The 13,330-nt window shown below is 56.2% G+C and overlaps 2 protein-coding genes across 4 annotated transcripts; one reads left to right on the top strand and one right to left on the bottom strand.

Annotated features, from left to right (window-relative positions):
• The first annotated feature begins 77 nt into the window (after nucleotides 1–77).
• Nucleotides 78–9,664, top strand: Ciao3 (cytosolic iron-sulfur assembly component 3). Its single transcript, XM_046441714.2, has 11 exons — nucleotides 78–209; nucleotides 1,096–1,191; nucleotides 2,880–3,023; nucleotides 3,296–3,428; nucleotides 5,673–5,807; nucleotides 6,177–6,295; nucleotides 7,007–7,136; nucleotides 7,568–7,640; nucleotides 7,902–8,039; nucleotides 8,519–8,676; nucleotides 8,824–9,664. Exons 1-11 carry the CDS (start codon nucleotides 144–146, stop codon nucleotides 9,060–9,062), a joined length of 1,431 nt encoding a protein of 476 aa, XP_046297670.1. The 5' UTR covers nucleotides 78–143; the 3' UTR covers nucleotides 9,063–9,664.
• On the bottom strand, nucleotides 5,146–13,113 carry Haghl (hydroxyacylglutathione hydrolase like). Of its 3 annotated transcripts, none has more exons than XR_009226612.1 (8): nucleotides 11,933–12,328; nucleotides 11,536–11,600; nucleotides 11,139–11,452; nucleotides 10,956–11,059; nucleotides 10,703–10,804; nucleotides 10,406–10,485; nucleotides 6,156–10,103; nucleotides 5,146–6,010 (listed from the first exon to the last, which is right to left on the bottom strand). XR_009226612.1 is itself a non-coding variant. In XM_046441724.2 (8 exons), the coding sequence occupies exons 2-8, from the start codon at nucleotides 12,035–12,037 to the stop codon at nucleotides 9,941–9,943; spliced, it is 933 nt and encodes a 310-aa protein (XP_046297680.1). In that variant the 5' UTR covers nucleotides 12,038–12,063; nucleotides 12,359–13,113; the 3' UTR covers nucleotides 9,676–9,940. The 3 variants fall into 3 exon arrangements, 2 of the variants coding, with proteins under 2 accessions (XP_046297680.1, XP_046297675.1); XM_046441724.2 differs by lacking the exon at nucleotides 5,146–6,010 and adding an exon at nucleotides 12,359–13,113 and having other exon boundaries at nucleotides 9,676–10,103; nucleotides 11,933–12,063; XM_046441719.2 differs by lacking the exon at nucleotides 5,146–6,010 and having other exon boundaries at nucleotides 9,676–10,103; nucleotides 11,139–11,247; nucleotides 11,335–11,452; nucleotides 11,933–12,324.
• Between the last annotated feature and the right edge of the window lie 217 nt (nucleotides 13,114–13,330).

The raw sequence follows: 13,330 nt of genomic DNA, 5'->3' as shown, positions 1-13,330 counted from the left end.
CCAGCAGAGGGCGCGCACCGCCCCCCGCAGAACAGACACGCATGCACCGAGCGGGGCGCTTTCCGGCAGCGAGGCGGAACTCTACGTTGCTTCGCGCCACTTGACGACACCTGCGCGCGGCGCCGGGCGGTAGCGCGGCAGTCATGGCGTCGCCCTTCAGCGGGGCGCTGCAGCTGACCGACCTGGACGACTTCATCGGGCCGTCCCAGGTGGGCAGGCAGGCCGCCCGCTTACGTGGAATAGAGATCGGGCTCTCACAGGCGGCTCGCGTGGGACGGGCTGCCGGTGTCGGCCGTGGGGCGGCCCACTGGGGCAGGACGGGATATCCCGGACGGTGTCGGGGAACGGCCCACAGTCTACGGCGGGGTACAAGAGTGTCAAGGGTGCAGTTCACTAGGGCACATGGGGGAACCAGACAGACAGCAGTGGGTGTCAAGAACGGCCCACTTGGAGCCCAGTGGAGGGACCGGCTGCACCAGGCTGGAAGCTGGTGTCCATATCTGGCAGGGCCTGCCTGTAACTGCCAGGGCTCTGCACAGCCAAAGCTGAAAAGCACCACCCCAGATTAACCGAGCGGGGCTGGTCTACAGGGCAGGCAAGATGAGCTGCAGCCGCCTCCTGTGAGGTGGGAAGGAAGTGGCCACTATGGTTTTGGAATCGCAAGACAGAACTCAAGGAGACGGGAGAGCCAGACTTGCTTCCAGGGCTATGTGGAGTGGTGACCAACAGATGTCACCAAGGGAAGCATTCCTTGGTTCCCTCAGTAGCCATTAACTTTGACCTCTTCTTGGTGGCTGCACCACTGTCTGCTCTTGGGTCAAAGGTCAGGAATGGAGGTCCCTGCAGATGGGCAGTTTGCAGGCCTAGTTGGTGCTGGCCTTCATACTGATCCACACTTGTGGAGTGAGTGACCTTGATGTTAGACTCCAGTGCCTAGTGCAGAGGAGGGCAGCCTGGGACAGCCTCAGTAGCAGGAAGATGGTGGGTCCATCCTATCCTGGGCAGAGCCTTGTACCATGGGGCCAGCCATTCTTGAGGCTCAGCTACCTCAGGAGCTCCTTCACAGAACAGGTTTGGGATCTCTTCCTGGTATAGGATTGCATCAAGCCTGTGAAAGTGGATAAGAGGCCTGGAAGTGGTGTGGCCAGGATCCACATCGAGGATGATGGGAGTTACTTCCAAGTTAATCAGGTAAGGCATGGAGCCCCACCACAGTCCAGCTGCATGGGCTGAAGCATGTTTTCTCTGCTTCATCCAGTTGCAATGTGGTAGCCTTGAGACTTTCCACGTTCTGCCAGTCATTTCATATTGGTCTGTTCACTGACTGCTGGGGCACCAGGTCAGAGTACTTGGGGAGCAGACTGGGTGCCCAGGCTGAGCAGCAGGACTGATTTGTTCTACAGACATGGTGGGTCCTGCTGCCCTCTCCTAAGTTCTAGGATGAGATCTTGGAGCCTGCCTACTTGCTCTTTTACCAAGTGAACACGAGTTCCCAATGCTATAGTATTAAACTGACCCCAACCACCTGCCATTTGGGCTTCAAAACTACATTCACAGGGCTAGAGTTGTGACTCAGTGGCAGAGCACTTGCCCAGCATGTGTGAGGCACTGGGTTAGATTCTCAGCACCACATATAAACAAACAAAATAAAGGACCATTGACAAATAAATAAGTAAATATACATACGTGTGTGTGTGTGTGTGTGTGTATGTGTATGTGTATGTATATATATATATATATAAACAAACTAAACTCACCACTGGGCTGAGAAATGATGCTCTGTCTGCCTGGCCAGGAATCCTCCCTGAATGGGAACCTTTCTTGGTTCATGGTGTGGGGTGTGCAGATGCCTGTGATGAGCAGGATCACATGGTCACAAGAAAGCTGACTTTTGCTCTTTGCAGGATGGTGACTCAAGGCATGCCATGGCTGGGGCTGGTGCAGCTGAGAGGGCCTGATTCTTTCAAGGGTTCCATAAGTGAAGGGACCCAGGGAAGGTGCTGGGCACTCATGGGCACTGCTGTCCAGAGCTGTGGCTATTGATTTGAAGGAGCACTGCAGCCTCCCTTGGCACATCACAGCCCAGGCCTGTGGGTTCTTAGCTTTTCAATGTGGGCTAATCTCAGATGTGGCAGCAGCACAGCACACAGACCTAGTGGGAGGTAGCTCAAAGGACCTCCAATTCAGAACCTCACCCCTGAAGCTCTCCTGTCTCCAGCTCAAACCAGGCTCATGTCTGTAAGGGGGAGTCAGGGGCTTTAGCTGGGATCATCTTGATTGGAAAACCCATTGAATACCCTCCTAGAGGACCAGCCTGAACACCAGCATCTCGAGGCTCTACCTCTGTCTGGCCGAGCCAGCTCTTGGCATTACCTCCTTCTTTTAGAGCCTATTCCCACAGGCCTACACATGCACAGCAGGGCCAGCATCCCCTCCAGCAGGCAAGTCTACTGCTTTTGTGCTGACTGAACGCAAGCAAGCCCTATTCGTACAAGTTTGATGTGCTAGTTGAGTTTGTCCCAAAAGTTGAGTTTGATGTCAGTGTGAAAACTTAGGATGTGTACTAGTATTTTGTGTAACATTTTTTAATTTTAAAAAATATGTTAAATTTTTAATATTTTAATTTTTAAAAATATTGAGTGGCAGGGCTGGGCATGTGACTCAGGGATTGAGTGCTTGCCTAGCACATACAAAGCCCTAGATTTAATCTCCAGGACCACAGAAAGTAAATGAAAATAAAAATCGAGTGGCACCCAACTAGACACCATGTTGGCTGCCAGTGTGTTGTAAGCAGAAGAGCACAGGCCCCTGTGGGATCTGCGCTCCTGAGAGGAGCCCTGCAAGGGGACCGTTGTCCTAGGTCCATGCCCCTTCTACAGGATGGTGGGACCCAGAAGCTAGCAAAAGCCAGGGTCTCACTGAACGACTGCCTGGCATGTAGTGGCTGTGTCACCTCGGCAGAGACTGTCCTTATCACCCAGCAGAGCCATGAGGAGCTGCGGAAGGTTCTAGATGCTAACAAGGTAAGTGGTACAGATTGGCCCAGCAGCCCAGGGCATATTTCTTCAGGGGCAGCTCACCTGGTGCCACTTGTCCTTCCTTCAGGTGACTCCCATATCTCTTGGGTCTTGCCATGCTCTGAGATGCCAGGCCCTAGCTCTCTCCTGAATGTACCCCCATGTGCTGGGCTCCACTGGGGCAGCAGGCTCTCTCCAGAACCATTGGCATCTGGCTTGACAGGCTGGGAGCTGGATCTTACAAACCTGCAGAGTAAGTGCCTCTCCCCACCTTGCAGACTGCAGCACCCAGTGAGCAGCGGCTGGTTGTCATTTCTGTCTCACCCCAGTCCAGAGCATCGCTGGCTGCAAGGTTTCAGCTAAATCCTACAGACACTGCCAGGAAATTAACTTCATTCTTTAAAAAAATAGGTAGGTGTGGAACCTTGGGTGAATACCATGGCCCCAAACATGGGTGTTGAGCACGGGGATGCTTCCCACTTCCAAGTCACAGTCACTCAGCCCTGAACTCAGACACTTGATGTGTTCCCAGTGGGACTTCATCTTGAGGTTGCTTGACAGTGGAGAGCAGCAGCTCTTTTTTCTTTTAAGATGTTGATGGCCCTCTATTTATTTACGTATTAACTTATTTTTAGTTGTAGTTGGACACAATAGCTTTATTTTATTTATTTTTATATGGTGCTAAGGATTGAACCCAGGGCCTCACATGTGCTGGGTGAGTGCTCCACCGCTCAGCCCCAGCCCCTGGACCTTTATTTTATTCATTAAGCGGTGCTGAGAATCCAGCGCTCCACCACTGAGCCACAGCCCCACACACGGTAGGCACTCATTCCACCGCTGAGCCACAACCCCAGCCCCTGGACCTTCATTTTATTCATTTATTTATATGCAGTGCTGAGAATCTAGCCTGATGCCTCACACAATAGGCAAACACTCTACCATTGAGCCACATCCCCAGCCCTTTTCATTTTTTGAGACAGGGTTTTGCTGAGTTGCTAAGGCTGGTTTTGAACTCACAACCCTCCTGCCTCAGCCTCCCACACGTGTGGCCACTGTGCCTGGTGGGGAGCAACACCTCTGAAGAGCAGCCATCTGCTCCGACTTGCACTCTTCCCACACGAGGAACTCACCACCCTGTGTGTTTCTTACCTGTTGTTCTGAAGGCACACGTTCCAGGGCTGTGTTGGACACTGGTCAGCCACATCCAGACTTGGTTGGTCACTGGGCTAGGGGAGGAAATGAGTATCCTGAGAGCCCCGGCTAGATTGGGGTGCTAGTGCCAGAGTGGCCAGCACCCCCACCCTAGTGGGAAGTGAAAGGGGGTGTTCACAGGCCCCTTTCACAGAATGTTCCTTTACCTGGTAGACAGGCTAATGCCTGGTCGTCCTCCCATGACCAGGAGGGTCTCTCACCAGAAACTTACTGACACTGGCCCTCTCTGGCTGTCCTGGTCCCTCAGACCCTGGGGAAGCTGGCCTAGGGCTGCGCCTGGTCCAATGGAAGATGGAAATCAGTATGGCACCATCCAAGAAAACAAATTCAAAGATTTTTCCTTCTGGATCCTGGCGGGGAGGGTGCAGTAAGTCAGAAGGGAAGCCCTTTACTGGAGTCAAACAGGTTTCTGCAGGAGTTTAGTTGATGGGTTTAGAGCAAGCAGGTACAATTGCCCAGAATCTCACTGTGACTAAGTGGCATTCACCTGGGACTTCTGCACAGTCTGGGGGGATGGGGAACAGTGGGCAACAGCCCAGGAGGAGATGGTCCCTTGGAGCTGGCTGTGTAAAAAAGATGTTTGGACATACTGCTATGAGGACCTGGGAAGAGGTGGAGCACTAGGAATTGTCCAGGAGCCTGAGCCCTGCTCCAGTGTGAGAAAGCCAAACCTTAGAAATCAAACAGGAGGGCTGGGGATGTGGCTCAAGCGGTTGCGCGCTCTCCTGGCATGCATGCGGCCCGGGTTCCATCCTCAGCACCACATACAAAGATGTTGTGTCAGGGCTGAGGATGTGGCTCAAGCGGTAGTGCACTCGCCTGGCATGCGTGCGACCTGGGTTCGATCCTCAGCACCACATACAAACAAAGATGTTATTTCCGCCGAAAACTAAAAAATAAATAAATATTTTTTAAAAAAAAAAAAAGATGTGTCCGCCGAAAACTAAAAAATATTTAAAAAAAAAGAAATCAAACAGGAACCAGGTATGGTGGCACACGCCTGTAATCCCAGCAGCTAGGGAGGCTGAAGCAGGAGGATCACAGGTTCAAGGCCAGCCCCAGCAACTTAGTGAGGTCTTGAGTAACTTAGTGAGACCTTGTCTCAAAATGAAAAATAAAAAGGGTGGTGATGTTACTCAGTGGCTAAGCACCCCTGGGTTCAATCCCCAGTACAAAAAAATAAATAAATAAACAGGAGTTCACTGCAGTGGGAGTTGCATCACAGGAAGTTGTCCCCTGGCCCCAGGCAGCACCTGGCTTATCCCAATGGCACAGGCTGTTCCGTGCTTCCTGGGGCTGCAGTAGAAGCAACTGGTGCCGCTGGGGGCAGTGCCCTATTTTTGGGGATGTGAACAGTGCTGCCCCTGCTGTGGCCAGCACCAGAAGGGTCACCCATGGCTGGTGCCAGCTGTGGTGGGGGTCAAGCTTGTGCCTTTTTTCCAGGGGCGCACTTCGTCTTCGACACTGCCTTCTCAAGGAACTTGAGCCTCCTTGAGAGCCAGCGAGAGTTCGTGCGGCGATTCCGAGATCGAGCCAACTCCAGAGTGGCCTTGCCTGTGCTGGCTTCTGCCTGCCCAGGTGTGTTCATGGTTGTGCAGGTGGCAAGGTTCCAAATCATGTGGTTAAAAGCTGACCATACCAGCAGCAAGGCTCAGGACCTGGAGAGCAGGTGGGGAGGCAGAGCTCTTGGACCAGTCAGTACCTCAGGCCTCTTGGAGGAGGCGCCCCATCAGGAAAATGCCTGCAGTCTCTCCCCTTCTGTGGCCTGGAGGCTGGTACTCCTGGTGACAGGGGTGACAGAATGGGAATGCTATCTTTGCTGCGGTCACTTTTTGTACAAGTTGGTCTACCCCCGAGTGTTGCATCGCTGTCAAGCAGAGAGGCACTCTGTGAGCCACCCAGGCCTGCCCTGTGCCCATCTGAGACCTGTTGGTTCTGCCGGCACAGGCTGGATCTGCTATGCTGAGAAGACCCATGGCAGCTTCATCCTCCCCTACATCAGCACGGCCCGGTCCCCACAGCAGGTCATGGGCTCCCTGGTCAAGGACTTCTTCGCCCAACAGCAGGTAACAGCCTTAGGTCGTGTAGGGCAGCACGCTGGAGAGTGGCAGCTGTGACCCTGGCATTGGTGGCCCTGGCTCCAGTCACTGTGGCTGTGGCCATGTACCCTCTGGAGGCATTTGGGGTCATAAGCATTAATGGCAGCTGCCTATGAAGGTGCTCTTCACTCACCTAGAGGTGGCCCAGCCCCTCGGGAGCAAGAGGCCTAAGCCAGGCTGCAATCAGGTGACCTCCACAGGCTGCTGGGTAAACAAGGGCACCTGCTGAGCCATGAGGACTCCAAACTGGTGCCACTGGCCCACAGGAGGCGGGGAGCCTACACTTCTTCTGACCTTAGTCCTGTGCTGTGCTGCTTCTGCACGGACACAGGCTTCCTTGAAGTCTGTGTGTGGTGCTGGAATCGAAACCCAGGCCTCATGCATGCTAGGCAAGTGCTCTGGTGCCAAGTCAGGTTCCTGGCCCTCAGATCTCCTGCACCACAACCTGCTTTTTCTGTTGACCCCAGAACCATGAAGGCTGAGGCCTCTTCCTCTGTTGGAGCTGGGTGCTGCAGGACCTCTGGCGTCCACTGCAGGGCCACGGCATCAGTGAGGAGGCTGCTGGGAAGCAGTGCCAGCCTGAAGGGCTGTTCAAGGCCAGCTGCATGGCCACCTCTCACCTCGCTTGTCACAGAGCGAGCTGTAGTCAGGTGGGACCAAGTTTCTCTCCTCCTGTAGCGCCTGGCCCCCGACAAGGTGTACCATGTCACAGTGATGCCCTGCTACGACAAAAAGCTGGAGGCCTCCAGGCCCGACTTCTATAGCCAGGAGCACCAGGCTCGAGATGTGGACTGCGTCCTCACTACAGGTATTGTCCTCACCCAGGAGGCAGGGCATTCTCAGCTGACCCCTCTGGGACACCTGCAGCCCTTGGGCCTGGAGTTCCTTGTTGGCTTGAGTGGGTCTGGGGGTTGTGGAAAGGCTCCAGTTCAGCCTTCTGACTCACATGTGCTCCCCATTGCTGAGTTGAGAAGTCTCAGAGTCTCTCAAGTACTAGCAAGACGGGAAAATGAACTGCCCAGGAAGCTGGGCAGACAGCACTAGACCAGCACAGTTACCTGGTTCACCTTATGCCACCCTGAGGGAATGAGGCAGCCATGAGGGTCTTTAGAGGGGTCATCCTTTCCCACCACTGGCTGGGTGAATATGTGGGCCTGCTGGGGCCAAGATGCAGCTGCCAGGCATGCGGGCAGCTTGAGGTTCGAGCGGTTGGAGCACCCGTGCTGTGGTCCCACACAGGAGAAGTCCTCGAGCTGCTGGAAGAGGAGGGGGTCTCGCTCTCAGAGCTGGAGCCAGCCCCTCTGGATGGCCTGTAAGTCAGCAGAGGGAACCAGGCTGCCGTGGGGTGGGCAGTGCCTCTCCTTCCCTCCCATGGCCTGCCCCAGGCCTGAGAGGCACAGCCCAACTTGGAGAGGCCTGAGCTCCCCGGGACAGTGTCAGACACACCAGGGGCCCTGGGGTCATTCCAAGACGTTCCTTTGTGCCCAGGACTTGTTTCCCACCTAGAAAAGCTTGAACACAGCTGTGCTGAGGCCCTGCTGTCCTCACCCACACTGACCTGCCCCTTCCACAGGTCCAGCAGCACATCTGCTGAGGAGCCCATCAGCCACCGGGGTGGGGGCTCAGGGGGCTACCTGGAGCATGTGTTCCGGCATGCAGCAAGAGAGCTCTTTGGAGTCCATGTGGATGAGGTCACCTACAGGCCTTTGAGGTCAGTGGGGTGGCCTGGGGCACCAGGACAGGATAGCCATAAAGCTCCTAGACTGGTGCCTCCCCAGCCCTGGGTCCTCTTGGTGGGCTTGGTGGTAGACCCTGGAGCACTGGGCACAAGTGGGGGCCTCAGTTTCCCCCTTAGCAAAGATCCTGAGCCCAAGGCCGCTGTCCTCAGGACAGGTGGATACCAGTGACACCTGCATCTGGGAGGGAGGGCAAGGCTAGGTCCTCCCTTGCCATGCCTCAAGACCAGCCTTAGGAAAGGGGACTCGCATTTCACAGGTGAGGAGACAGACCTGGGAGAGGTTAAGGTCACCTGTTGGACTTCTGGTTGGAGGGAGCACTCCACTCGTTCTACCCTCCCTCCCCTGCCCAGGAGCAGGGGGTGGAAGTGCTGAGTTCCCCTATCCCAGCAGGGTCCCTGTGTGTGTACAGGAGCCTGGTGTTGGTGGTGCATATAGTCTCTCCCATCCTCAGGAACAGGGACTTCCAGGAGGTGACCCTGGAGAGGGAGGGCCAGGTGCTGCTACACTTTGCCACTGCCTATGGCTTCCGCAACATCCAGAACCTGGTCCAGAAGCTCAAGCGAGGCCGCTGCCCCTACCATTATGTGGAGGTCATGGCCTGCCCCTCAGGTGCACCTCCCGGCAGGAGATGGCAGGGGCGGGGGCTGCTGGGATGGAGTTGGCAGCACCCCTCCAGCGCTGGAGGAGGTGAGTGGGGAGAGGGTGTGCACTTTGACCCCACCTGACACTCTTGTGACCATAACCTGTTCTGCACAGGATGCCTGAATGGTGGAGGCCAACTCAAGGCCCTGGACATGTCCAGCAAAGACCTTCTCCAGCAGGTGGAGAGCCTGTATAGCATGGTCAGGATGGAGACACCTGAGGATGTGCCTGGGGTCCAGGAGCTGTACCAGCAGTGGCTGCAGGGTGAGAGCTCAGAGCGGGCCAGCCGCCTGCTGCACACCCAGTACCATGCCATAGAGAAGCCCAGCTCGGGCCTGAGCATCAGGTGGTAGGAGGCCTCGAGGTCTGCTGGGGCCAGCGCCCAGCAGCACAGCCTCTCACCTCAGACCCCAGGGCTCTCCCAGAAACAAAAGGAGATGCACAGTGTGTTAGAGCCCATGTTAAAGTGGGTTCCAGATACACACAGGATTTCGTGGTCTGGAAATGTGACCTGTGCCTGCACACCCCGGGCTCTGTACTGGCTTTGCAGGTAGGGTGAGGGGTGGAAGACGAGGCTGAAGATTCTCTGAGGTTTGGGACTCTCTTCCACTGGCCCTTCTATGGACATTGCCTTTCCTGGCCATGGTGGCTCTATAGTGAGGGGCTCCGGAGTTCCTGCAGGTGCCATCCCTGAAGTCTGGAATCACCTGGAAGCCACAGGGCAGGGGGCAGGTGACGACTAGTAGTGTCAAGTATGGGGACTGCTGCAGGAAAGGACATCTGGACTCCTGAAACTAGGGTTACAGAGTTGTGGGCCTAAGGTCAGCTCTGTATCTTAGGCTGCATCCCTGCACAAGTCTTCCCTGGCCATCATGCCGCCATGGCTGGGTTCCTGCCAGGCCCGTCTCTGACCCAGTTTCACCTCTGATAAAGGACATGCCCAGCATGTCTGGAATCACTGCTGTCTTGGAGCGTCTGTGCCCCAAAGGGCCTCTCAGAGATTTATTCACTGAGCAGAACCCAGGCAGGACTGCTCAGGCACAGACAGGTGTGTGGCTGCACAGAGGTCCTGCAGGTCTACCTCCAGGAGCAGTGGAGGAGAGTACCACTTGCTGATCCTCGAAGGCTGGGCATACAGCCAGGCAGGTCCACAGAGGCCACCCTTGTGTGGGTCCAGGCAGACTGAGAGTCGTGGGAGGAGCAACATGGAGTTGAGTGGGCCCTGGGTGGCTCACTTCTGGTGGCCCAAGAGCCCCCACTGCAGTGCAAGGAGTGCCCGGGCCTGTGGCTGTGGTGGCTCCACAGCCTGCTGGAAGCAAGCCCGCTCCCTGCACAGCACCTCCAGGACCTCGGCTGGGGCCACTTTGCCTGTGAACTTGCGTACCGCCTCTTCTCTGTAGGGGAGGGGCACAGTGGGGAATGGCTGGACACTAGGCTACCCATGGGGGTGGGAAGGGACAGGGCACTGGATGGATGACAGGACGATACTTAATGTGGGCCTCTCCTGGTGCCAGGGACACTCAGCCCAATTAATGGCCCCCAGACACCTTAACTAACCAAATGGCTGCCAAGGAGGTCCCAGGGAAGGCAGGCTGGCATTGCCAGCTGGTTCCACAGGGAGATGCCTCCCAGGCTGCCTTAATGACTGTAGCTCAAGCCCCACCCATGGGGAGGCCCCAGACATGGCCATACTCACGCCACCCTCAGGAAGGGGTTGTACAGCAGCTCCTCGCCCAGGGTGGATGGCACAGTGGGCACATCGTCCTCATCTCTTTTCTGCAGCGACCATAGGCCCTTGTCATAACCAGGCTTTTCCTGACAGTCCCAGCCTGCTTGGCTGTGGCCACAGGGCCACATATCCCATGCGAAGCCAGCAGTGGCCACCAAGGCTAATCGTGCTGACCCTGGGGATTCTCCTGCAGCCAAACTCAAAAGAGAGCACATGCTCTCCCCACTGCACATCCCTCCCATTAAGGGGCAAGAAGTGGCCTACCTGGGCCCAAGACAGTTTGGCTCTCACGTGGTCATTGTGGGGCTCCACTGTGTGTGCAAACTCCAGGTTGCACAGTGTGTGCTCGTGGCCACAGAACACCTTCTGGAGAAAGGGCATTAGTGTGCAGAGCACTACTGCAGGCAGAGGTGGGAGGCGCTCAGGACCTGGCCCTAGGCCCACCGTCTGGACCCGGACAGGGCATGAGGGTTCCCAGAGGAAGCACAGCACTAAGCAGGGTCTGGACCCCACGCACCGTCTGTGGGGGCAGGGTGCCAAGGGTCTCTGTCAGACTCTGGTACATCTGCTGGGCAGTGCCTTCCAAGTGCCAGCCACAGCCAGCCACGGACAGTGCGTCCCCTGTGGGAGGAGGGTAGGTAAGAGGAGATGGGAAGCCTGGTCAGAGAAGATGACAGGGTGACCTCTGGGCTGTGGGTACCCGAGAAGAGGGCAGGCGGGTCCAGGCTTTCATCCTCCCAAAGGAAGTAGCTCATGTGGCCAGAGGTATGGCCAGGCGTCAGGAGGCAGCGCACATGGATGGCCCCAAACTGCAGAGGGGCAAGCGGACCTGTGAGGGCGGGTCGGGGGTGGGTCGTCCCTTCCCGCATTTCCCATGTGGCATACTCAGTACTCACCCGTAGTTCCTCCTCATGTACCAGCATGCGGGTCAGCCCACAGATGCGTTTGTCCCCGCCCATCACCACCATCCCCGGTTGTAGACGCGCCAGCTCCACATTGCCCCGAGCGTGGTCCCTGTGGACCCGCAGCGGAGGGAGCAGTTACCTCTGGTCAGGGAAAGGCGTCTTCAAGCCTCCGTACGCCCCACCTGCACTCACCAGTGGTGGTGGGTGGTTAGCACCGTGGTCAAAGACACTCCCTCTCGGCCTGCGATCTCCAGCAGCTGAAAGGAATAAAGTCATAGTGATTTGGACGTCTGGGTGAGCTGCTCCCTCCATACTGCACCGCCGCAAGTACCTAGGACAGCGCAGAGGAGGGGCTGTATCCTGCGTACAATTAGCGGGCGCCCCGCTATACAAGGGCAGTTAAGCACTGGATAAAGGACACGCGTGCCAAGGCAGCCCTAACTTAGGAAGCCCCAAGATCATCTAGAGACCAGAGATCAAAGAAGAGGATGGGACAGTCTGCTCCAGCCAGGGTGGGGGATTTGGCGTGTAGCACTCAAGGCTGCCTAGACCTTCAATGGTGTTCCTGCCACCCCCGACCGTCCCTTACCCTCTTGGGCACCGCCACATCCACAGCCACAGCCTCTCGCGTGTCCTCCTCGATGACCAGGTACATGTAGTTATCCTCAAGCACAGGAATGACCTTGACTTTCATCGTGGCAGAACTCAGCCACCCCACGCCTCCTCCAAAAAAAGGCCCCCACAGCCTACTGAGCCCTTCTGGGCAAGACGGGGACACGGACAGACACACAAGCGCGCGCGCAGAAGGTGCAAAGAGCCCTGCTTCAGGAATTCCTGAAGATCCGCGTGCAGGTTCTAGGCGGCCTCGTTGGGGCCCCGCCTTCCGCTCGCAGCCCCGCCTCCCAACGGGCCCTGCCCCTAGTCCGCAGGCCACGCCTCCTCCCACCATCCCGCCCTGTAGCCACAGAGGGACCCCACACTCCAGACAGGTGGTCCCGAAAACCCCTCACGACACCTGTGCAGATGGCCTGGAGGACTGACCGACGGAGGCAGGGCCTAGAGGGAGCCTTCACTGCCCGGCCAGGGACTGATGCTGGCTGGAGGGAACGCGCATGCGCAGTGGAGCGTGGCGCATACGCTTTGACCTGGTTCCGGACACTTGCCGCCTGCTCACAGAAACCTTCCCTGCGCAAGTTTTCCGAGACTGCTACCAGTATTGGAATGTCCGCACCCTTCCTCTCAGGCTAGGGGTGGGGAGGGCTGTATAGCTTATTTACCAGCCTATCCCAAGTTTCGGCCAGCACGTGGAGGTACACAGAAGGCATCTATCTGAAGAGTGTACGAAGCACTAGCCAGACGCGGTGGTGCACAGCTGTAATCCCTGCTGCTCAGGAGGCTGAGGCAGGAGAATCGCGAGTTCAAAGCCAGCCTCAGCAAAAAAGAGGCACTAAGCAACTCAGTGAAACCCGGATGTGGCTCAGCGGTTGAGTGCCCCTGAGTTCAATCCCGGGTACTAAAAAAAAAAGAAAGAAAAGTGCACGAACCAGGTGCAGTGGCCAGTGTCTGTAATCCCAGCGCCTCAGGAGGTTGAGGCAGGAGGTTTGGGGGTTCAAAGCCAGCCTCAGCAACTGTATCTAAATAGAATATTTTAAAAGGGTTGAGGATGTAGCTCAGTGGTTAAGCAGCCCTGGGTGGGTTCAATCCTCAGCACCACATAAAAATTAATTAATTAAAGATATTTTTAAAAAAATAAACTGTCGAATCCACATGGTAGGATAGGACATTCCTCGTAAGCACAGCAGTATCAGCAACTGCATTTTTAGTTTCCATATACCTGATCCAGATGAATGCCCTGGGTGTTGGTCTGCATTTCCCAAATGAGGAAATGGCCCAGAAAGGAGCCGACACCATAATTGTAAGGAACCAGGTTCCCCGGTCCTTCCTCCTAACCGCCAAACTGCCTTGCCCTGTGGGCGTAACTCTGGCA

Source organism: Marmota monax, unplaced genomic scaffold (genome assembly GCF_021218885.2).
Source record: "Marmota monax isolate L192 unplaced genomic scaffold, Marmota_monax_Labrador192_F-V1.1 WCK01_AAM20220418_F8-fsc00035, whole genome shotgun sequence".
NCBI lineage: Eukaryota > Metazoa > Chordata > Mammalia > Rodentia > Sciuridae > Marmota > Marmota monax.
This window is presented reverse-complemented; position numbering and strand designations above follow the sequence as displayed.